Here is a 25,024-nt window from a genome sequence, read left to right on the forward strand (position 1 = left end):
GATATTTTATGGATTTATATTTCAAATGTTATCCCATTTCCCACTTTCCCTTTGGAAACCCCCTATACTATCCCCCCTACTTCTGTGAGGATGCTCCCCCTCCCACCTACCCATTCCCAGTTCAGGGCCCTGGCATTCCCCTACACTGGAACATCAAGGCTTCACAGGACCAAGGGCTTCTCTGCCAGACAATGCCATCCTCTCCTACATAGCCAGCTGGAGCCATCAGTTCCTCCATGTGTATTCTTTGGTTGGTCATTCAGTCCCTGGGAGCTTGGGGGTGGGGGAGGGGTCTGGTTGGTTGATATTGTTGCAATCCTCTTCAGCTCCTTCAATCCTTTCCCTAACTCCTTCATTGGGTGTGTCAGCATTCCTGGGGAGACCAGCTCTCTCCAGGCAGGATTTGGGTACAGAGGGCTGTTGGACAGCCTTAGCTCCAGGGTGTAGATAGAGACAGGAAGACTTTCTTTTGTATTTCAAACAATATAAATATAATGCTCACACTGAATTAAAATTTCCTAGATTAAGAGAAATAAATGTAATGTTTTTCACCAAAATAAGTGTTTCATGTCTTTCCATTTACTGATTCTTGCCATATATATATATATATATATATATATATATATATATATATATATATATATTTACTATCTTAAAATCTGTGCTTTGCACTTGCTTCAGGAGAATAAGGCTTCATAAATCATGTAGAGTTTATCGACTTGGATGAATTTTATTTTACTAATAGCCACTAAGGAATAAAAAAAAAAAACAGTTATACTGCTTTTACTAATTCTCTTAAGTCATTGGGCAGGTAAAATTCCTTTTACAAATGTAGTAGAAATATCTATGACATGGAGCAACGTTGAGATTTTTTGGCTTGATATATCCACATTCTGCATCTGCTACATGTGTTGCTGTGTGAAAATCCCTGTGTCAAACAAGAAAGGAAGAAAGAAGGAAAGAAAGAAGGAAATAAAGAAAGAGAAAAGGAAAAGAAAAAGAAAGGTTATTTTAGAAATATCACTCATTAGGTATAATTTTATTCTCACAACCTAAAAACATAAATATTTGTTTATTTCAGTGGACACTACAACTCTCTGATGATAGCTGATGATAGCTGCTAAATGGTAAGACATACTATAGGGATTTAGTGTCTTTTTTCTTAATAGAAATGTTAGAGATGGCTCTGGATTGTGCTTCTAGGGGGCCTGTTTCAATTCCCAACACCCACATGATTTCTCACGGTGATCTGTAACTTCAGTTTTAGAGAATTTAATGCCTTCTTCTATATCAGGCAGTCACATGGTGCACAGACATATGTGAAGCATGCATGGGCATTTACAAATGATAATAAAACAACAAATAAAAAAACTAAAGGTGCATGGAAAGAAAGTCTTCTTTGTTAATTGTAGAGGAATTTTAATCCAGCAACATAGATATTGTGGAAAGGGACCACATCCAAAGACCTTCTATGTCTGTGCAATTCATTGGAAAAATACAACTTTAATCCCTTGGACTGGAATACAGACATGCCCTTATTACAGATATTAATTCAAAACAACAACATAAAAAGATAGTGTGTATAAGAAAGTAGTCTTGTTTTAAAATTATGTCTATTTGAGGAGCAGAGAAAGTGATGAATCAGAGAATCTATCATATAAAATATGACAGAATGAGTCACAGATAAGTTATAGCCAACTCACATGGGAAGAGCACAGCAGAGAGAGGCCCTTAAGAGGAGAGAGAGAGAGAGAGAGAGGGGGGGGGGAAAGGAATGTATCACAGTTTTATATAGAAGACAGATTAAGCTATAGAATAAGAAGGAACCAAAAGATTGGAACATATTGCCAAAGCCAAAGTTAGTATGAAGCCAAGTGGAGCAATTCATTCAGAAGCCAAGAGATGCTGGATTGAATCAGTCAGCTTGGAAGAGTAAGATTGTAGATTCTAGAAGCTTCCAGGCCTGGGTCTAGGGATAGTTAGAACAGAGAAAGAAATAAAACGCTCTGGGCTCAGCACAAGCCATGCACTTCCACATCTTGAGTAGGGCTCTCATCTCATCCCCTCATCTGAGGAAATAAAAGTGACATGCAGAAGTCTTTTTAATTTGTCCTTAATATTGCATAAGTTTCTAAATATAGTAATAGTGAACTAAAGGTATAGTCTAAGTCACAAGGCTCTTCCCTTAGGCTATTAAATATAAATCAGCTATTAATTAAATATATGAAATAATAACTTACAAATCTGAAGAAAGTTTTGCATCCTTATGGTGTACCCACTGGAACTGACTTCCTTTTTTATGTAATCCAACCCAATAGCTGTAATTCACTTGTGACTGAATAAAGTTCTGTGAGAAAGTTAGAATTTTAGTATTCCTAGTAATACCATTAATATCATCATAGATAGCATACATCAGGTTCAAAGTCCAGCTACACTAAGTTTAGAATTTCTCAATATAAAAAGATACTTTAGAAACTGTTAAAAGAAGCGTCAGATTTGGAGATTCTTGTAGTTATTTAAAGGACAATAAATATTTGTATGTCAGCATGAAGAAATTTGTTCAATAGGAAAAAATGTGGGAAAAAACCCAAGAAAATGTACTTGATATGTTGCACGCATATCTAGGTCAGTAAACACAGTCATGCCTATGGCAATCAAGGGAGTCAAGTTAAAGTTTTAGCATTATGTTTTCCAATTAATTACTTCAAGTGAGATAGAAATAACAGGAGAAGTTCAGTGGTTGGTATGATCAGAGGAATATACTTACTAATGTTATTGATATTACCTTGAAGAATACTGGGACATTATTTTAAAAAATTATATACCCTATTATGTAATATTTCTACTCCCACAGTTATGTTAGACTAAGAATATAGAACAGTATTGCACAGAAGATAAGTTTGAGAATATTGACAAAAAAGCAAATTACTGTGACTAGATAAATGTATTGTTTCCCTAATTGGTTCTTGACTGTGTCAATAAAGACAGCTGAAGCTAATTGCTGGGTGAAGGTAAAAAGGTGGGATTTCCAAGTCTCAAGAAGAAGGGGGGGTGAAAAGGAGAGGGACCTTTTGGCCAACCTTTGTAGGGAGAAGCATGAGCACCAACGTAAGGCCTGGGGACAGTGAGAATAAGTGGCAGCCTCCACCAGCCTGCAGAATTCTGATACAGGATAGCTGGTAAGTTTAGGGCAATAGATTCTATGTCCAGCAATTGTGTTATTGTGTTAAAACTGTCTCATGTTTTTCATCTGCGGCAATAAGATAGAAAGGAGGAAAAAGGAGAAGCCAAAGCAGTGTTTGGTGGCATGGTAGAGTTAGTCACAGGGGTTGGGGGAATGATCTCAGTTCCTGGTCAGGGAGCCATCTGGCCATTAATTTTGTTGCTAAGAGTGATATACTTTTATTTGTTTTCCTCTCTTATTTATTTTCCTCTCTGAGCATCTCTCTCTCTTTCTCTCTCTCTCTTAGCATCTCTCTCTCTCTCTCTCTCTCTCTCTCTTTCTCTCTCTTTCTTTCTCTCTCTCTCTCTCAGAGAAAGAGAGAAGAGAGTCTACATAGTCCAGAGTCTCTGTTATCTTGCAGTATAATTAATGTTTACAAGAAAAATTTTGCAATACATGAAAAATGCATGGACATCATAGAAACATATTAAAGTATATATTTTATAACTCTAAAATCACATAAGTTTTATGACCACAAATTTTTTCATTTACATACATCTTCTAGGTATAAAATGCAGATGTATACCTCACATCAATTGTGTAAGACATTTCCTCCTCTCTAGGCTGATCAGGACCCCATCTCTTTTCCCTGGGACTTTGGTGACTATGGTGCCACTGAATAGGGCCTACTCCTTCCTCCTTCCTAGGCCACCTAATATTATTTTCCTTTCCTCAGGCCTTACCACTATATTACCATGAGGTAATACTTGTTTCAGTCCTGTCAGAATGCCTCAGTGCTCCTTGCTCCCTTCCCAGAAACTTAACACCTGTGTCCAGGAAAAGCCATCTCCTTTCTCTTCAGAGTCAAAACTCTACTTGCTTATGACAAGACACCATGTTGTTACTTCTGTCTGTTAGGACCATGTTTTCTCCTCTCCAGGATATCAAAAATTCTGCTTGCCTTCACAAGGTCCATGAGAGAAATAAACCACAGGCTCCTCAGGCAATGTCTAGTCTAACAAGTTTTTCTCTAAAACCCACAATAAGAAATGAAAATATGCATTATGTGCAGCTTCTAGAGAGATGTCTCAGCAGTTAAGAGTACTTGTTGCTATTTGCAGAGGATCTGGGTTTGATTCCAAGCACATGCATTTGGTGACTCATATCAACCTCTAAGTGTAGGTACAGGAAACTTGACACCCATGACTGGCCAATCTTGAGACCCATGCCATGATAAACAGCCAACCCCTGACACTATTCATGATATTCTGCTATACTTGTAGACAGGAGCCTAGAATAACTGTCATTTGCGAGGCTTCACTCAGCAACTGATGGAAACAGATGCAAGAGATCTGCAGCCAAACATTAGGCAGAACCCAAGGACTTTTATTGAAGAGGGGGAAGAAGGACTGAAGGAACCAAAAAGATCAAGGACACTGCTAGAAAACCTGCAGAATCAGCTAACCTGGGTCCATAGGTCTCCTCAGAGAGGGAATTACAAACCAGAGAACATGAATGTTTCAGGCCTAGGCCCTATACACATAAGTAATAGATTTGCAGCTTGGTCTTCATGTGGGACCTCGAACAGTAGGAGCAGAGTGCCTTTTCCCTAATTGTGTTGCCTTGTCTTGCTCAATAGTAGGCGATGTGCCTAGTCCTACTGCATGTTGATAGGCAGGTTGATATGCATGGGAGACCTCCATTTCTCTTAGAGCGGTGGGGAGAGGAAAGAGAGGACTGGGAGCAAAGGAGGGAGAAGAAGCTGCAATTAGGATGTAAAATAAATAATTAATTAAAGAGAAAGCAAATCTGGCTGTAGTTGCTATGGCACATAACTCGATATTCAAACAATAATTACTAAAAGAAATGAATTTTAATAAAATTGTTACATTAATAACCATGGTGTTTTACATATCAGCCATAGGAAACTAGTAGAAACATTTCTAAAAGTAAACATAAAATTGGAATCTAGTGCATAACTTGAATTGTTGGAAATAAATCTACAGAGTCACCTAGAGTGACCCTTTCATTCATAATCTTTGGACCTATTAACAAGTGTCACATTTGCATACAAAGAACAATAAAAACTTTTGTCATCCTGAGCTACAAGTAAAATAAAAAAATATTTCTGGGTGATAATTCTACCTTGTATTTTTTTGTCGCTATTTTAAATCCCATTTTTCCTATGTTCAATGACAGAGATTATGTTTCACCCTGGAGGCACATTTTTTCCAAGTCCTGATGGCAAATGAAGAGAACTAAAAAATAGTTGCCTTTTTGGACCACTTGAATCATCAAAGTTAGCTTTTCTGAGTAGCTTTCATTACTGATAAATGATCTGCTCTATAAAAACTGAAGGGGCTAAACAAATAAAATGGCTGAGATTTACCCCTTGATCCTCACACTAGGGCTATTTCTTGTGATATAAAAACATTCTCTGGGGTATTTTTTTTTTTAAATATCTGTGCTCATCTCTCTTTCAGGTAAGTCTGTACCAACATATGCAAGTGATTCCGTTAAGCAGTAGAGGAAGGCATAGGAACAAAGATTATTATCATTGCACAACCATACTTCTTGTAAAACACACATTCAACACTGCACACACCTGCTCCTCTCTGCTGTCAATCTTAGCGAGAAGAGAACCCAGGACTTTGCAGGATGCCTCACTCTCATCCCATGTCTTTTCTTCTTCTGAAAAGAAGTAACACTTTCCTCCACAGCAAGACCACCCTCCTTGACATGTATAGCAGCCTTTTCCTTAAAATAAAAGCAACCATTATTCACAGACTCATTTAAAGACATGGATATTTAGTGTTTCATTTTTTGCTCCATAGTCAACTCCACAGAGAAATTGTGTTCACTGAGCATACCTCTTCTGCCAAACTTTAAGGAAATTATATTGTGGATACAGAAACTGTCTCTGAGACATCTGAGGAGTTTGTTATGGTTTAACTGATAAATCTTAATTTCTCAAGGAGAAAGATCCCAGCTTTAAGCATTTCTATCTGCATGAAAAGACCCATCCAAGTGAGTAATGTAGGTGACACTGAGCTGAAGGGCTCTACATTAGGTGAATGCACCACAGTATACATGCCCAGTGTAGAATAGTGAGAATGATAAAGAAAATCATAGTGAAAACCAATAGCAACTTCTTCAGTGAAAGCAATGTTTTAGTTTACTGTAACAAAAAAGATGAATTCAATAAGGAAAAGTAAACAAAACTCAAATCGTGCCAATGCTCAACTTTAAGTTTGAAGATCACAACTTGAAAGGGAAGAAAAATGTAAATGCCATTCAAAGTATGCCACTTTTTCAGTTCAAGTTCCAATACATACGTGCAGCAGTAAGTAGTAAACCTGAAGAATGTACTACTTCCATTGAGGAGACAGCACTTTCATTTTTATCTTTCTCATATTGAATTTTGAAGTTTGAAGTAGCCTGAAAAACTAAGTCCATACTGTGAGATTAGAAACACAAATGGTGATAACTGACCATTTTATTACAATTATTTGTGATTATAAATAGTAGATAGCATTAAAAGTACAGAAAGAAAAGTGCAAAATATTTTAAAGTGCTAGAATATAAAACAGATTTTGAACTACAACTATAACTTGCAACACATTACTTTTAAAGTATTTACAACATATTAATAAAACAAAGGTCAACTGATAAGAAAAATGTGTAAACTATTATTATTCCCTCTAGTTTATTATTCCATTTAATGTTTACACGTGTAATTTAATGTATCTGATTTTATATCAAATTTAAAATGGTCTCAATAAAAAGATATAGAGAAGGTCATGCAGATACGTCTAATATGCACAAGAAAACAAAACTTTTCTGTAGGAAATCACAATCTAGAGGATTTTGAGATAGCTTAGTGATTAAAGATGTATACTACTCTCATAGATGACATAATTTTGCTTCCCAGTACTCATGACAGATAGCTCACAACTGACTGAAAACTCCAGATTTAGCATCTCTGAGGCTCTTTGTTGACCACCAGAGACTACACTCATTTGCATGCATTTATACATACACATATACATATACACATAATTAAAAAATAAGGAAAGTAATAAAGAATGAACCAAATGTCTTCAAAGTCTATCCAGGATTTCTCACACAGCAGTTTTCTCAGCTGTAATTTTTTTCTTTTCATAGTTATCCAGGAAAATTCAGTGACTGAGATTCCATGGCTGCTCCAGGAACTTTTCTTTGTTCACTTAGTTTTATTGAGATTTTTCTCTTAAAGACATAGATGTGCCAGATAGCACCTTAATCATTTCTTGTATCTATTTACATATTATTCTCCCGACTCAGTTTACAGCTACTTTTAGAGGCTAATATTTCTTAAAATTTCTCTTACTTTGTTACTTTAAGGACATGATCTTATAAAGATGCACCATGATATACAAAAATCTGGTCAATATTTAAATTTCACATTATCATGCTAATGTTCATCCACATTGTTACATATCCCTGTAGTTTATTTTTTGAATACTGCAAAAATTCCATTTTCCAATCCATTCAATAGACCATGTAAATCAACATACTTTCAGCACTTGGTAAACCATAGCCTAAATAATACAATTTTTCATGCTCACTGATTTCTAACTTTAACACATTTTGCCTATTACAATCTGATTTGTTTCATAACATGGTTCTACCAAATCTATACCAGCAAGAAGCATTAGTGGTTTTAGTTTTCCTCTTGATCAAAGTCCCATTTGTGTAGACTGTGAGATTATTTCCACCATGTAACTTCTTATTTCATTTAGCTTCCAGATGAATTCTAAAGTTCCTTGTCCCTGTGCAAACCCCTTAATAAGCAATTTGAATGTCCAAGATTACATTTAACTTATTCTTCCACTACCGTGGAACTATCTATGAGTCTCTAAATCTGTTCCATTTTTATGCAGCTCACTCAACTTAGATGGGTTTTCTCTTTCAGTATCCTAATCCTTGTTTCTTATTTGATGTAAATTACTGTCCTTAGCAGGATACTTTCTTAACATTGAGATGTTACAAGCCACTCACATAAAATCTCTTCATGCCCTTATAATTGCAATCATTTCATTTTAAAAAATGATTGGTGATACACATAGTTTTTGACTCAGGAGAGATAAACAAATTTATTTATTAAATGTATAAACCAAATACTTTATAGCAAAATGTTTTTAAACAAATAGGAAAAGAATACTTAAAGGAATTAAAGAGTACAATTTTAAAAATTGATTAGAGCCAGATGTATTCCTATAGCCCTTTAATCTCTTCACTGGGAGACAAAGACAAGAGGATGAGAAGTTAATAAAAATCTTCAGCCAGGCAAGAACTGAGCTTTTATTCCTAGCACTGGGGGATAGGAGGGGTTGAAGGCAAGTGGATCTCAGTGAGTTCCAAGCTAGCCAGGGCCACTAGAAAGGATCCTGTTTAAACAACAAAATCAACTAAATAAGCAATTAAACTAACTGATTACAGATGTATCAGAATCGATAAATGGTATTGTGCTCATGGAGCAAAGGGTTTAATCTGCATTGTGGTTCCAGTGGTTCTGCAGGAAGCTGAGAACTTGAAGTGCACATGCATCTCAAGTTTTATTAAATGGCTTGCTCACTTTCCCTACAGCATATATCCTGCTTAACGAAGTCTTTTGTTAAGCATTTGTAGGACTTTTAAAATTTTATTTATTTAATCTATATTATGTGTGTGAGTGCATTGCCAGAATATATGTATGTACACCATGTCCATTCAGAGTCCTTGGATGCCAGAAGTTAAAGCCTCCTGAAATCAGAGTTCTAGATGGTTGTGAGCCACCATGTGTGTGCTATGAACTGAACTAAGGTCCTGCTAGAGCTGTGTTCTTAACCACTGTAAGAAATGCAAGAACAAGTGCTCTGAACCACAAAGCCATCTCTCTAGCCTCTTGTGTGACATTTGAGTGACTGGAAGTCAATTTAAAAAAATACCCAAATTATAAACACAAAAGAAAGAACAATCTACCCAGTTTAAGAAGCACACTGAAATTTTACACATTGACACATAAATTTCATATATATATATATATATATATATATATATATATGCATACACACACATATATATATATGTATATATATATATTTCACATATATATGCATTAAACTTACTCATGATATTTCTGTGTAATTATAGCAGTATATTCTTTTATATATCATAAAAACAGATATATAAAATGCCAATAAAATTTTTATCATCATCACCAGTATCACGAATATCCATAATTGCTAGGATGTACACAGAATTTCAAAACCTACAATGGTTTAGCAGTTGTAAGTCTGTATCTTATCTCATTGTTCCCATAACATATTTTTATATCATACTTACACCAATATCCAAAGACTGTGCTTGATATCAGAAGACAAAGACATACTGTTCCCAGGATCACAACACTTATGCGCCATGGATATTCTGCATGAGACCAACAGGCAGAATATATAACAAACAAGAAAACCTTGTAATTAGAGCAGAATAGATGTTTCTGAATGAGGTTTGTGATTTTATCTCCTCTCATTGGCTATTCACCCATAAAAATCTTTTTCAATAATAGAAAGAGACAGACATGTAACATCAAATATATATGAACATGATTAATATGAGTTCATCTTTTTCACATTTGATATTATGTTTTCTGCACACACACACACACACACACACACACACACACACACACACACAGAGTCAGGTAGAAAAAATATTACCTTTCTTTTTCTGAGTGGACTGTTTTTTGTCCTTACTCTTCTTGGATAATTTCAGCTGTGCATATGTTGGTCTTTCGTCATTCATTTCTGATAGCTGCTACAAGAAGGAGCACAGCAAACGTTTACAAGTATATGAATCTAGGTATCTGGAGGTAATGTATATTTATTTCTACATTTTAGCAACCAATAGAATTATTTGAAAAATTGTCTAATAGCTTAAGATAACATATCTAATAACTGTCACAGACTAATATCTAGTTGTGTTGAGTTTCATATACTAATATTCATTTGGCTTTACAAGCTATAATTAATCCAATTGATAATGTGAACACACACCATGAAGTAATAGAGAGAGCTGGGTAGAAAGAATGATCTCGAAAAAGTGAATTTCTCTTCCAGACCTGCACACCCTCCAGATAACCACAAGACCTGCCACAGGATCTTAAGACCTCTGGTGAGTGGAACACAGCATCTGCTCCAATCCAATTGCATGGGACCTGAGACTGCATTAATTAGGGAAGCAGAAAACCTGGCCTGGTCAGGGGCACAAGTCCCTTCCGGTCCATGCCAGCACAGGGGTACCTAGGGCATGGAGTCTGTGGACACCTGAAAGGTATACACAGGACGCTCCACGGGATCTTAAGACCTCTGTGAGTGGATCACAACTTCTGCCAGGTGGCAGGTTCAACACCAGATATCTGGGCACCTTCCCTGCAAGAGGAGAGCCTACCTGCCGAGAGTAGTCTGAACACTGAAACTCAGGAGAGAGTTAGTCTCCCAGGTCTGCTGATAGAGGCTAACATAAATACCTGAGGAACAAGATCTAACCAGTGACAACTACAACAACTAACTCCAGAGATTACCAGATGGCAAAAGGTAAACGTAAGAATCTTACTAACAGAAACCAAGACCACTCACCATCATCAGAATGCAGCACTCCCACGCCACCCAGTCCTGGGCACCCCAACACACCAGAAAAACTAGACCCGGATTTAAAAGCATATCTCATGATGATGGTAGAGGAAATCAAGAAGGACTTTAATAACTCACTTAAAGAAATACAGGAGAACACTGCTAAACAGGTAGAAGACCTTAAAGAGGAAGCACAAAAATCCCTTAAAGAATTGCAGGAAAACACAACCAAACAGGTGATGGAATTGAATAAAACCACCCAAAACCAAAAAAAGGAAGTAGAAATTATAAAGAAAACCCAAAGTGAGGCAACGCTGGAGATAGAAAACCTAGGAAAGAAATCTGGAACTATAGATGCAAGCATCAGCAACAGAATACAAGAGATGGAAGAGAGAATCTCAGGTGCAGAAGATCCATAGAGAACATCGGCACAACAATCAAAGAAAATATAAAATACAAAAATATCCTAACTCAAAACATCCAGGAAATCCAGGACACAATGAGAAGACCAAACCTACAGATAATAGGAGTAGATGAGAATGAAGATTTTCAACTTAAAGGGCCAGCCAGTAAATATCTTCAACAAAATTATAGAAGAAAACTTCCCAAACCTAAAGAAAGAGATGCTCATGAACATACAAGAAGCCTACAGAACTCCAAATAGACTGGACCAGAAAAGAAATTCCTCCCAACACATAATAATCAGAGCAACAAATGCACTAAATAAAGATAGAATGTTATAAGCAGTAAGGGAAAAAGGTCAAGTAACATATAAAGGCAGGCATATCAGAATTACACCAGACTTTTCACCAGAGACTATGAAAGCCAGAAGAGCCTGGACAGATGTTATACAGACCCTAAGAGAACACAAATGCCAGCCCAGGCTACTATACCCAGCCAAACTCTCAATTACCATAGATGGAGAAACCAAAGTATTCCACAACAAAACCAAATTCACACATTATCTTTCCACGAATCCAGGCCTTCAAAGGATAATAACAGAAAAAAAAAGAAAAAAAAATACAAGGAAGGAAACCACGCCACATAAAAAGCAAGAAAGTAATCGCTCAACAAACCAAAAAGAAGACAACCACAAAAAAAGAATGTCAACTCTAAAAGCAAAAATAATAGGAAGCAACAATTATTTTCCCTAATATCTCTTAATATCAATCGACTCAATTCCCCAATAAAAAGACATAGACTAACAGACTGACTACATATACTGGACCCAACATTCTGCTGCTTATATGAAACCCATCTCAGGAAAAAAGACAGATACTACCTCAGAGTGAAAGGCTGGAAAACAATTTTCCAAGCAAATGGTCTGAAGAAACAAGCTGTAGTAGCCATTCTAATTTCGAATAAAATCGATTTCCAACCCAAAGTTATCAAAAAAGACAAGGAGGGACACTGCATACTCATCAAAGGTAAAATCCTCCTAGAGGAAATCTCAATTCTGAATATCTATGCTCCAAATGCAAGGGCAGCCACATTCATTAAAGGCACTTTCGTAAAGCTCAAAACACACATTGCACCTCACACAATAATATTGGGAGATTTCCACATACCAATTTCATCAATGGACCAAATGTGGTCACAGAAACTAAACAGGGACACAGTGAAACTAACAGAAGTGATGAAACAAATGAACTTAACAGATATCTACAGAACATTTTATCCTAAAACAAAAGGATATACCTTCTTCTCAGCACCTCATGGAACCTTCTCCAAAATTGACCATATAATTGGTCACAAAACAGGCCTCAACAGATAAAAAAAATATTGAAATCGTCCCATGCATCCTATCAGACCACCATGGACTAAGGCTGATATTTAATAACAACATAAATAATGGAAAGCCAACATTCACTTAGAAACTGAACAACACTCTTCTCAATGATACCTTGATCAAAAGAGGAATTAAGAAAGAAATTAAAGACTTTTTAGAGTTTAATGAAAATGAAGCCACAACATACCCAAACTTTTGGGCCACTATGAAAGCATTTCTATGAGGAAAACTCATAGCTCTAAGTGCCTCCAAAAAGAAACTAGAGAGAGCACATGCTAGCAGCTTGACAACACACCTAAAAGCTCTAGAAAAAAAGGAAGAAAAATTAACCTAAGAGGAGTAGACAGCAGGAAATAATCAAACTCAGGGGCTAAATCAACCAAGTGGAAACAAGAAGAACTATTCAAATTATCAACCAATCGAGGAGCTGGTTCTTAGAGAAAATCAACAAATAGGTACACCCTTAACTAGACTCACTAGAGGGCACAGGGACAGCATCCTAATTAACAAAATCAGAAATGAAAAGGCAGACATAACAACAAACTCTGAAGAAATCCAAAACAACATCAGATCCTTCTACAAAAGGCCATACTCAACAAAACTGGAAAACCTGGACGAAATGGACAAATATCTGTACAGATACCAGGTACCAAAGTTAAATCAGGATCAAGTTAACCATCTAAACAGTCCCATATCCCCTAAAGAAATAGAAGCAGTTATTAATAGTCTCCCAGCCAAAAAAAAAAAAAAAAAAAAAAAAAGCCCAGGACCAGACGGGTTTAGTGCAGAGTTCTATCAGACCTTCAAAGAAGATCTAATTCCAGTTCTGCACAAACTATTCTACAAAATAGAAGTAGAAGGCACTCTACACAATTCATTCTATGAAGCCTCAGTTACTGTGATACCTAAACCACAGAAAGATCCAACAAAGATAGAGAACTTCAGACAAATTTCCCTTATGAATATAAATGCAAAAATCCTCAATAAAGTTCTTGCTAACCGAATCCAAGAACACATCAAAACAATCATCGATCCTGACCAAGTAGGTTTTATTCCAGGGATGCAGGGATGGTTTAACATACGAAAATCCATCAACGTAATCCATTATATAAACAAACTTAAAGACAAAAACCACATGATCATTTCGTTAGATGTGGAGAAAGCATTTGAAAAAATCCAACAACCATTCATGACAAAATTCTTGGAAAGATCAGGAATTCAAGGCCCATACCTAACCATGATAAAAAGCAATCTACAGGAAACCAGTAGCCAATGTCAAAGTAAATGGTGAGAAGCTGGAAGCAATCCTACTAAAATCAGGGACTAGACAAGGCTGCCCACTTTCTCCCTACCTATTCAACATTGTACTTGAAGTCCTAGCCAGAGCAATTCGACAACAAAAGGAGATCAAGGGGATAAAAATTGGAAAAGAAGAAGTCAAAATATCACTTTTTGCAGATGATATGATAGCATATATAAGTGACCCTAAAAATTCTACCAGAGACCTCCTAAACCTTCATAAACAGCTTCGGTGAAGTAGCTGGATATAAAATTAACTCAAACAAGTCAATGGCCTTTCTCTACACAAAGAATAAACAGTCTGAGAAAGAAATTAGGGAAACAACACCCTTCTCAATAGTCACAAATATTATAAAATACCTTGGTGTGACTCTAACTAAGGAAGTGAAAGATCTGTATGACAAGAACTTCAAGTCTCTGAAGAATGAAATTAAAGAAGATCTCAGAAGATGGAAAGATCTCCCATGCTCATGGATTGGCAGGATCAACATTTTAAAAATGGCTATCTTGCCAAAAGCAATCTACAGATTGAATGCAAACCCCATCAAAATTCCAACTCAATTCTTCAACGAATTAGAAAGAACAATCTGCAAATTCATCTTGAATAACAATAAACCTAGGATAGCAAAAACTCTTCTCAAGGATAAAAGAACCTCAGGTGGAATCACCATACCTGACCTAAAGCTTTATTACAGAGCAATTGTGATAAAAATGGCCTGGTACTGGTATAACGACAGAAAAGTAGACTAATGGAAGAGAATTGTAGACCCAGAAATGAACCAACACACCTATGGCCACTTTATCTTCGACAAGGGAGCTAAAACCATCCAGTGGAAAAAAGACAGCATTTTCAACAAATGGTGCTGGCACAATTGGTGGTTATCACGTAGAAGAATGCGAATTGATCCATTCCTATCTCCTTATACTAAGGTCAAATCTAAGTGGATCAAGGATCTCCACATAAAACCAGAGACACTGAAACTTATAGAGGAGAAAGTGGGGGAAAAGCCTCGAAGATGTGGGCACAGAGGAAAAAATTCCTATATAGAACAGCAATGGCTTGTGTTGTAAGATAGAGAATTGACAAATGGGACCTCATGAAACTGCAAAGCTTCTGTAAGGCAAAAGACACCGTCAATAAGACAAAAAGGCCACCAACAGATTGGGTAAGGATCTATACCTATCCTAAATAAGATAGAGGACCACTATCCAGTATATATAAAGAACTCAAGAAGGTGGACTCCTGAAAATCAAATAACCCCATTAAAGAATGGGGCTCAGAGTTGAACAAAGAATTCTCACCTTAGGAATACCGAATGGCTGAGAAACACCTGAAAAAAATGTTCAGCATCCTTAATCTTCAGGGAAATGCAAGTCAAAACAACCCTGAGATTCCATCTCACACCAGTCAGAATGGCTAAGATCAAAAATTCAGGTGACAGCAGATGCTGGCAAGGATGTGGAGAAAGAGGAACCCTCCTCCATTGTTGGTGGGATTGCAGGCTTGTACAACCACTCTGGAAATCAGTCTGGTGGTTTCTAAGAAAATTGGACATGGTACGATGAGAGGATCCCGCAATACCCCTCCTTGGCATATATCCTTAAGATGTTCCAACTAGTAAGAAAGAAACATGTTCCACTATGTTCATAGCAGCCTTATTTATAATAGCCATAAGCTGGAAAGAACCCAGATGCCCCTCAACAGAGGAATGGATACAAAAATTGTGGTACATTTACACAATGGAGTACTACTCAGCTATTAAAAAGAATGAATTTATGAAATTCCTAGGCAAATGGTTGGAACTGGAGGGCATTATCCTGAGTGAGGTAACCCAATCACAAAAGAACTCAAATGAGATGTGCTCACTGATAAGTGGATATTAGCCCAGAAACTTAGAATACCCAAGATATAAGTTACAATTTGCAAAATACATGAAACTCAAGAAGAACTAAGACCAATGTGTGGACACTTTGCCCCTTCTTAGAATTGGGAATAAAACACCCATGGAAGGAGTTACAGAGACAAAGTATGGAGCTGAGCCAAAAGGATGGACCATCTAGAGACTGCCATATCCAGGAATCCATCCCATAATCAGCCTCCAAACGCTGACACCATTGCATACACTAGCAAGATTGTGCTGCTTGGACCCTGACATAGCTGTCTCTTGTGAAACTATGCTGGGGCCTATCAAACACATAAGTGGATGCTCACAGTCAGCTATTGGATGGATCACAGGACCCCCAATGGAGGAGCTTGAGAAAATACCCAAGGAGTTAAAGGGATATGCAACCCTAAGTTGGAACAACATTATGAACTAACCAGTACCCCGGAGCTCTTGACTCTAGCTGCATATTTATCAAAAGATGGCCTAGTCGGCCATCACTGGAAAGAGAGGCCCATTGGACTTACAAACTTTATATGCCCCAGTACAGGGGAATTCCAGGGCCAAAATTTGGGAGTGGGTGGGTAGGGGTGTAGGGGGAGACTATGGGGGACTTTTGGGATAGCATTGGAAATGTAAATGAGGAAAATAACTAATTTAAAAATAAGTGAATTTCTTCAGGAACATGAATGATTTTTAAAAATTTTCTCTGTGACACCTTAGACCAGAAGTTCAACACGATTAAATAATGTTCTTTGACAGTTATCATAAATATCTCCTTATAGAACAATTTTGAAGTAATTCTACTGTTTGCTAAAATTTAGAAGTCAATGTACATTAATTATCTCTAGATACTTAGAATCATATTTCTTGTTGAAAAATTATGTCTGATCACTTAATCCCTACTTTAGACCCAATGGCAAAAATAGTAGACTTTGTATAGTGTCATTTTTAGGAAAGGCATGCCCTTATGTAAACTTTATTATTCCATTATGCCAAACAGTCTTTCATTTTCTTAGCTTGTTAGTTTTGTAGTCAGTGGGCTTCATTTTCTCCATTTTACAGTATGAGAAAAAATATGAAACCATGCTGTCAAGGCAAAGCAGTCAAGAGAACATCTCCTACTGTAGTTCTAACAACAAAGAGAAATAACATAGCTTGCTCTGTTTTATAGATGGAGAAATTAAACTGCAAGGATTCAAATCATTTTCCACAAATCAGACATCCAATAATCGACATTTCTTAGTTTGTGTGGATATACATAGAATCAAAAATTCAAACATTCAAAAAATCTAACTCATCTAAGCAAATCTGAAAACGTATAAATTAAGCTCCCTTCCACAGAAATCAAGGGAATAGTTTGAATCAACAGAAAACCTTTTCTTCTGAGCTAATGACTACTACTAATAAGAACAAAGTACATTCTTTTCTTCCAAGACAGGAGCACACAATCAAAGAAAATAGTGATGTGCGAGACTGAAACCAGTTTATCAATGCTAGAAGTACATGCCTGAAACCCCAGAGCTCTAGAGGCAGAGCAGCAATATTTCTAGCAAACAAAAGCGAACAAGAGAATAGTGGTGTCCCAATCTAGTGAACTTTAATTTCTCTATCTACTAAAGCAATTAGATCAAGTAAGACAGATTTTGCCTTAACAAGATTATAGGTTACAAAAACTAGGTGATTGGTGGTAGATCTGGCAAAAGAAATGTATTGAAAAATTCTTAATCTCATAAGTACTTAAAATCTTGTTACATTCATATTTTTCTTGCTTATATATTTTCTTTACATTGTAGCTTCTGCTCCCTCTTTACCTCCAAGCCCCCCCTCACCTCCCTGCCCCATCTACCCCTCCACCTCTTTTCCCTAGAAAAATAGAGGCCTCCTATGGATATCAACCAGCCTTGGCATATAAAGTAGCAGTAAGATTAGGTGCCTTTTCTTCTATTGAGGCTAGACGAGGCAGCTAGTTACATTTGTATTTTAATGCATCTTATTGAAGTCAAATTTAGAATACCATTTGGATAAATTGAAAATAAATTACTGGTGCGATATGGGATATTTTAGTGATTTAAGTGGACGAAGTAGCTTTGCCCCAAACCAAAGTTTCTGTTAATTCTGAGGACTCAAAAATGTTTATGAGAAAGCACAATTAAACTTAAACTATTAAAAACACATCACTAGCTAGCCATGTGATTCTTCTGGAATTTGAAGAAATTAGAGTCACGGTGGGGTAAATTACACCAATTTACAATGTCTACAAAAGTAATAAGTATTTTCAAAATTACCTGATAAGTTAAAAATCATCTGCACATTACATGGTGAATAATTTTAAATACACACTCATTATGATCAAATATCTTATCCTCACTTCTGGGATGAAGTTAACACTGGATACGAGTGTGCAGGCTGAGGTCAGTTCTATCTGGCAACAATCCAAAGCCCTCCAAACTTTCTACCCAGCTTCCTATGGCATTCCACTTTATGCCTTTGTTCCAGACAGCATGAGAGCACAGTCCCCATCCCACACTCACAGTCTCTGATGTTTCCTGGGTCTATTTTTGGTTTTTACCAGCTGGACGGCAGGGATGGTCTGGAAGCTAGCTGAGACCTATGAAGAGCTAGCTTTGCTAGTCTTTTACCTGCACAGTGACATTGGGAGGGGCTTACTGATAGGTGTCACTGTCTCAGGGTAATGATAGTAGAGGACAGTCTATGATGTCAGTCTGCATTCCTATATCAAAAGTCTCACTGAAGTCGGGATTACGTTTTCCAATTTGGTGTCAATTAAGAGTAAGAAACAAAACCTGTGTCAGGAAACATTTGTTTCCTGAAATCTTGATGTTAGTGAGTTTGAGGAAGGTATAAACTCAGAATTTGATGAATATGGGAACTAATTAACAACTAAGTTTTATAAATGATCAAAAGTAGGAGATGTATGTGCTCGTACATCCTGTCTGGATTGATTTTTACATTTTTATAGCATTGGAAAAAAAAAACCTGCAATAGCTTTCCATTGTTGGAAAAGCAGAAACATCAAAGAGCATAGAACTTCTAGCCAGTAATTTCAACCACTTAGAACAGGTCCAGATAATCTTATTACTTATAATGAATAGCAGTGCAGACTATACTGAGCTAGCTTTGCATACTAATTAACTCAGAGGAAGGGTTTTAGAAATTTCTAGCTTTGTTTTGAAGGTAGACTTGCTTTTGACTTAATTTGTGTTTTTTTCTTCCCCATGTAAGAATTAAGGTAATCTTTCCAGCAGTCAGTTTCCAACATAAGTAATAATAAGGAAACACTGTAGAATTCTCCAAGCAGGTTCCTTACATCCAGGCACAGGTTTATAGACAGGCTCATGAGCCATGCTCTGAGTTCATAGGTATTGATTACTGCGCTGCATGATGCTCAGCTCAGTCTGTGACAATCAATATGTGTCATTTAACAAATGAACATTTAACAGCATATCTTTTGATTAGAATTATTTTTATGTGCATGTGTCTGTGCATGAGCATGTGTCTGTGGTTGTGATGTCTGTGAGAATGTATGCCACATAACGCATGTACCTTCCCAAGAAGGCCAGAAGAGAATATTGCATCTGCTGAGCTGGAGTTATGGAAAGTTCTGAGCCATTTGACTTGCTTACTGAAAACCAAACTTGGGTTCTGAAAAAACACCAAGCCCTCTTACCACCTCTCCAGCCCCTTAACAGCAAATAGAACATTGGTTTTAAGTTTAGCATGTAATTGTACTAATACATTGCTTCTCTGTTTTCAAAGTGATGTATTCTCACATTTATAATTTTTAATATTATTAAATAATCTGATGCATAGAATATATACCTTTCACATAATAAACTATATGCATAAATTATATGCATAAAATTATATATAAATACCTTAAAATATATGGCAAACAGCCAAAGAAAAGAAATTATATTTTAGTTTTTGCTGTTTTAATAATAAACTACTAGCTTTATTAAAAAATGAATGTAAAGTATTCTAAAACATCAAAGAAATGATGGAACTAAACATTTGACCAATAATATTTACTACAGGTGAAACATAATATTATTGTCAGAGTACATATCGATTATAAAAACATGTTCTCTAAAACTATTTCCGGTCATCAAAATGTATACACACATATGTACACACATAAACACACATACACAGGCACATACACACTGTTACATTCACACATAGAGATACATAAACACATGCGCATATAGGCACACACACACATGCATACAAGCACACTTACATGCACATAGACACACTCTTTTACAACTACTTATACTTAAACTATCAGTGCATTTTAGTGCTTCTTAGAATGCTTCCATTACTAAACTCTTTTCTACAACAACTTTCTTATTTCTTTTAATGTCATTTGTGTTTAACATTTTTATGTCCAGCTAGCTTAATCAATCTTCAAATAAAAGTGCAAATGAAATTGAATGCAACATATGCTAAAGGCTGTTAAAGTCACCTTCTAGATGAAAACTAATGAATAGATAAAATGTGAAAAACTAAATAATGAAGAGAAAGAGATTTGTGATAGAATATGTAATCAGAACATGGAAGAATGACAGCAGGATGCAGCTAAATCAATGTGAATGGTGTGGTTAGGTGAAACAAGGCATAATAGTGGTTATAAAAGTGGGAGTTTCTTCCCAAAGAGGCATTTTAAAACTTTCAGATGTTAAGAGTCAGGCAATTCTCAAACATCTTAGTTCAACATGAACCAGAGCAGTAGTTTGAACTGCCCACAAAGTTGCCTTTCTTATTAATACCAGTAAATATAATTAACTGCATCTTCCTGGACCCAAGCAAACAAAATCTGCTGGGGTACATGCGGTAACAAATGTGGTTGGCTACACAGAATAGCCTTCAACTGACTTCTGAGTCAAACCAACATGATGGAAAGTGGTTAATTGTTTATTTCTCCATTAGCTCAAGGAAGTAGGGTGTCAGTCTTCACATGCATGATTCATATGATCTTGGGGAGAAGAGTTTCCATGCTCATCTCAGTAAAAACACCAGAAGAGTAAGAATCAGGCACCGAGCTCCTATGGTGTGTCAGAATAACCTCTAGGCACATCCCTGAATTTGTTTTTAGGGAAGTTCAACAACAGACAGAAGACCTAGGTAGAGTGGGCATCACAATTCCCACCAATGTGGTTCTCACTGAGTAAATAGGGCAAAGAGTGTTGCGTTCCAGTTTTCATGTCTTTATGCTTCCTGTCTATGTGTGCAATGTGACCAGACACCTTTCACTCTCTTTATCAGGCCTTCTTATTTTCTCAATCTGTGATCTAGAATAAATCCTACACTGAGCCAGGAAAAAAACCTACACTGAGCCAGAATAAATTGTCCTTGCTGTAGTTGCTATCTCAAATATTTTGCCACAGTGATGAGAAAAGTAATCAATACAGTTGTTATACAACATTTTTTGATATTTACAAACTTGAAATTCTGAAGTTTATCAGTACAAATTTATTATATTAAAAGATAAAACTCTAAAATTTCATTTTTGCTTTCAAAATGAAGAAAATGCATTACCCAAAACAATGAATAGATAAAAATTTCTCACAGTTTTAGTGTTTAAAAACTACATGTTTATGGCTTTGTCTAACTCTTTTTTTATAATTTTATTAGGTATTTTCCTCATTTACATTTCCAATGCTATCCCAAAAGTCCCCCATGCCCTCCCCCCCACTTCCCTACCCACTCATTCCCATTTTTTTTGGCCCTGGCATTCCCCTGTACTGGGGCATATACAGTTTGCGTGTCCAATGGGCCTCTCTTTCCAGTGATGGCCGACTAGGCCATCTTTTGATACATATGCAGCTAGAGTCAAGAGCTCCGGGGTACTGGTTAGTTCATAACGTTCCACCTATAGGGTTGCAGATCCTTTAGCTCCTTGGGTACTTTCTCTAGCTCCTCCATTGGGAGCTCTGTGATCCATCCAATAGCTGACTGTGAGCATCCACTTCTGTGTTTGCTAGGCCCCGGCACAGTCTCACAAGAGAGAGCTATATCTGGGTCCTTTCAGCAAAATCTTGCTAGTGAGTGCAATGGTGTCAGCGTTTGGAAGCTGATTATGGGATGGATCCCTGGATATGTCAGTCTCTAGATGGTTCATCCTTTCATCACAGCTCCAAACATTGTCTCTGTAACTCCTTCCATGGGTGTTTTGTTCCCAATTCTAAGAAGGGGCAAAGACACTTTGGTCTTCGTTCTTCTTAAGTTTCATGCATTTAGCAAATTGTATCTTATATCTTGGGTATCTAAGTTTCTGAGCTAATATCCACTTATCAGTGAGCAAATATTGTGTGAGTTCCTTTGTGGTTGGGTTACCTCACTCAGGATGATGCCCTCCAGGTCCATCCATTTGCCTAGGAATTTCATAAATTCATTCTTTTTAATAGCTGAGTAGTACTCCATTGTGTAGATGTACCACATTTTCTGTATCCATTCCTCTGTTGAGGGGCATCTGGGTTCTTTACAGCTTCTGGCTATTAGAAATAAGGCTGCTATGAACATAGTGGAGCATGTGTCCTTCTTACCGGTTGGGACATCTTCTGGATATATGCCCAGGAGAGGTATTGCGGGATTCTCTGATATTACTATGTCCAATTTTCTGAGGAACTGCCAGACTGATTTCCAGAGTGGTTGTACAAGCTTGCAATCCCACCAACAGTGGAGGAGTGTTCCTCTTTCTCCACAATCTCCCCAGCATCTGCTGTCACCTGAATTTTTGATCTTAGCCATTCTGACTGGTGTGAGGTGGAATCTCAGGGTTTTTTTGATTTGCATCTCCCTGATGATTAAGGATGTTGAACATTTTTTTCAGGTGCTTCTCTGCCATTTGGTATTCCTCAGGTGAGAATTCTTTGTTCAGCTCTGAGCCCCATTTTTTAATGGGGTTATTTGATTTTCAGGAGCCCACCTTCTTGAGTTCTTTACATATATTGGATATTAGTCCCCTATCTGATTTAGGATAGGTAAAGATCCTTTCTCAATCTGTTAGTGGTCTTTTTGTCTTGTTGACAGTGTCTTTTGCCTTGCAGAAGCTTTGCAACTTTATGAGGTACCATTTATTGATTCTCAATCTTACTGCACAAGCCATTGCTGTTCTAAACAGGAACTTTCCCCCTGGACACATATCTTTGAGGCTTTTCCCTACTTTCTCCTCTATAAGTTTCAGTGTCTCTGGTTTTATGTGAAGTTCCTTAATCCACTTAGATTTGATCTTAGTACAGGGAGATAGGAATGGATCAATTCGCATTCTTCTACATGATAACAGCTAGTTGTGCTAGCACCACTTGTTGAAAATGCTGTCTTTTATCCATTCGATAGTTTTAGCTCCCTTGTCAAAGATCAAATGATCATAGGTGTGTGGGTTCATCTCTGGGTCTTCAATCCTGTTCCATTGGTCTACTTGTCTGTCGCTATACCAGTACCATGCAGTTTTTAATCACAATTGCTCTGTAGTACAGATTTAGGTCAGGCATGGTGATTCCACCAGAGGTCCTTTTATCCTTGAGAAGAGTTTTTGCTATTCTAGGATTTTTGTTAATCCATATGAATTTGCAGATTGTACTTTCTAATTCGTTGAAGAATTGAGTTGGAATTTTGATGGGGTTTGCATTGAATCTGTAGATTGCTTTTGGCAAGATAGCCATTTTTACAATGTTGATACTGCCAATCCATGAGCATGGGAGATCTTTCCATCTTCTGAGATCTTCTTTAATTTCTTTCTTCAGAGACTTGAAGTTCTTATCATACAGATCTTTCACTTCCTTAGTTAGAGTCATGACAAGATATTTTATATTATTTGTGATTATTGAGAAGGGTGTTTTTTCCAAAATTTCTTTCTCAGCCTGTTTATCCTTTGTGTAGAGAAAGGCCATTGACTTGTTTGAGTTAATTTTATATCCAGCTACTTCACTGAAGCTGTTTATCAGGCTTAGGAGTTCTCTGGTGGAATTTTTAGGGTCACTTATATATACTATCATATCATCTGCAAAAAGTGGTATTTTGACTTCTTCCTTTCCAATTTGTATCCCCTTGATCTCCTTTTGTTGTCTAATGGCTCTGGCTAGGACTTCAAGTACAATGTTGAATAGGTAGGGAGAGAGTGGACAGTCTTGTCTAGTCCCTGATTATAGTTGGATTGCTTCCAGCTTCTTACCATTTAATTTGATGTTGGCTACTGGTTTGCTATAGATTGCTTTTATCATGGTTAGGTATGGGCCTTGAATTCCTGATCTTTCCAAGACTTTTATCATGAATGGGTGTTGGATTTTTTTTCAAATGCTTTCTCTGCATCTAATGAGATGATCATGTGGTTTTTGTCTTTGAGTTTGTTTATATACTGGATTACATTGATGGATTTCCGTATATTGAACCATCCCTGCATCCCTGGGATGAAACCTACTTGTCAGGATGGATGATTGTTTTGATGTGTTCTTGGATTCGGTTAGTGAGAACTTTATTGAGTATTTTTCATCAATATTCATAAGGGATATTGGTCTGAATTTCTCTATCTTTGTGGGGTCTTTTTGTGGTTTTGGTATCAGAATAATTGTGGCTTCATAGAATGAGTTGGGTAGAGTACCTTCTGTTTCAATTTTGTGGAATAGTTTGTGAAGAAATGAGATTAGATCTTCTTTGAAGGTCTGATAGAACTCTGCACTAAACCCACCTGGTACTGAGCTGTTTTTGGTTGGGAGACTCTTAATGACTGCTTCTATTTCTTTAGGGGATATAGGACTGTTTAGATCATTAAACTGATCTTGATTTAACTTTGGTAGGTGGTATCCGTCTAGAAACTTGTCCATTTTATCCAGCTTCTCCAGTTTTGTTGAGTATAGCCTTTAGTAGAAGGATCTGATGGTGTTTTGGATTTCTTCAGGATCTGTCGTTATGTCTCCCTTTTCATTTCTGATTTTGTTAATTAGAATGCTTTCCCTGTGCCCTTTAGTGAGTCTTGCTAAGTGTTTACCTATCTTGTTGATTTTCTCAAAGAACCAGCTCCTAGATTGGTTGATTCTTTGAATAGTTCTTCTTGTTTCCACTTGGTTGATTTCGCCTCTGAGTTTGATTATTTCCTGCTGTCTACTCCTCTTGGGTGAATTTGCTTCCTTTTGTTCTAGAGCTTTTAAGTGTGTTGTCAAGCTGCTCATGTGTGCTCTCTCTATTTTCATTTTGGAGGCAGTCAGAGCTATGATTT

The 25,024-nt window shown here is 36.9% G+C and overlaps 1 protein-coding gene across 2 annotated transcripts; it reads right to left on the bottom strand.

Moving 5' to 3' along the window:
• Positions 1 to 715: 715 nt before the first annotated feature.
• On the bottom strand, positions 716 to 18,418 carry Klrh1 (killer cell lectin-like receptor subfamily H, member 1). 2 transcript variants are annotated; one of them, NM_001014997.2, is made up of 7 exons: positions 18,321 to 18,418; positions 9,904 to 9,997; positions 9,530 to 9,613; positions 6,499 to 6,609; positions 5,769 to 5,920; positions 2,241 to 2,347; positions 716 to 928 (listed from the first exon to the last, which is right to left on the bottom strand). In NM_001014997.2, exons 2-7 carry the CDS (start codon positions 9,986 to 9,988, stop codon positions 796 to 798), a joined length of 672 nt encoding a protein of 223 aa, NP_001014997.1. In that variant the 5' UTR covers positions 9,989 to 9,997; positions 18,321 to 18,418; the 3' UTR covers positions 716 to 795. The 2 variants fall into 2 exon arrangements, with proteins under 2 accessions (NP_001014997.1, NP_001343269.1); NM_001356340.1 differs by having other exon boundaries at positions 716 to 2,069.
• Positions 18,419 to 25,024: the final 6,606 nt, after the last annotated feature.

The sequence above is a fragment of the Mus musculus genome, chromosome 6 (assembly GCF_000001635.26).
Source record: "Mus musculus strain C57BL/6J chromosome 6, GRCm38.p6 C57BL/6J".
Lineage (NCBI taxonomy): Eukaryota > Metazoa > Chordata > Mammalia > Rodentia > Muridae > Mus > Mus musculus.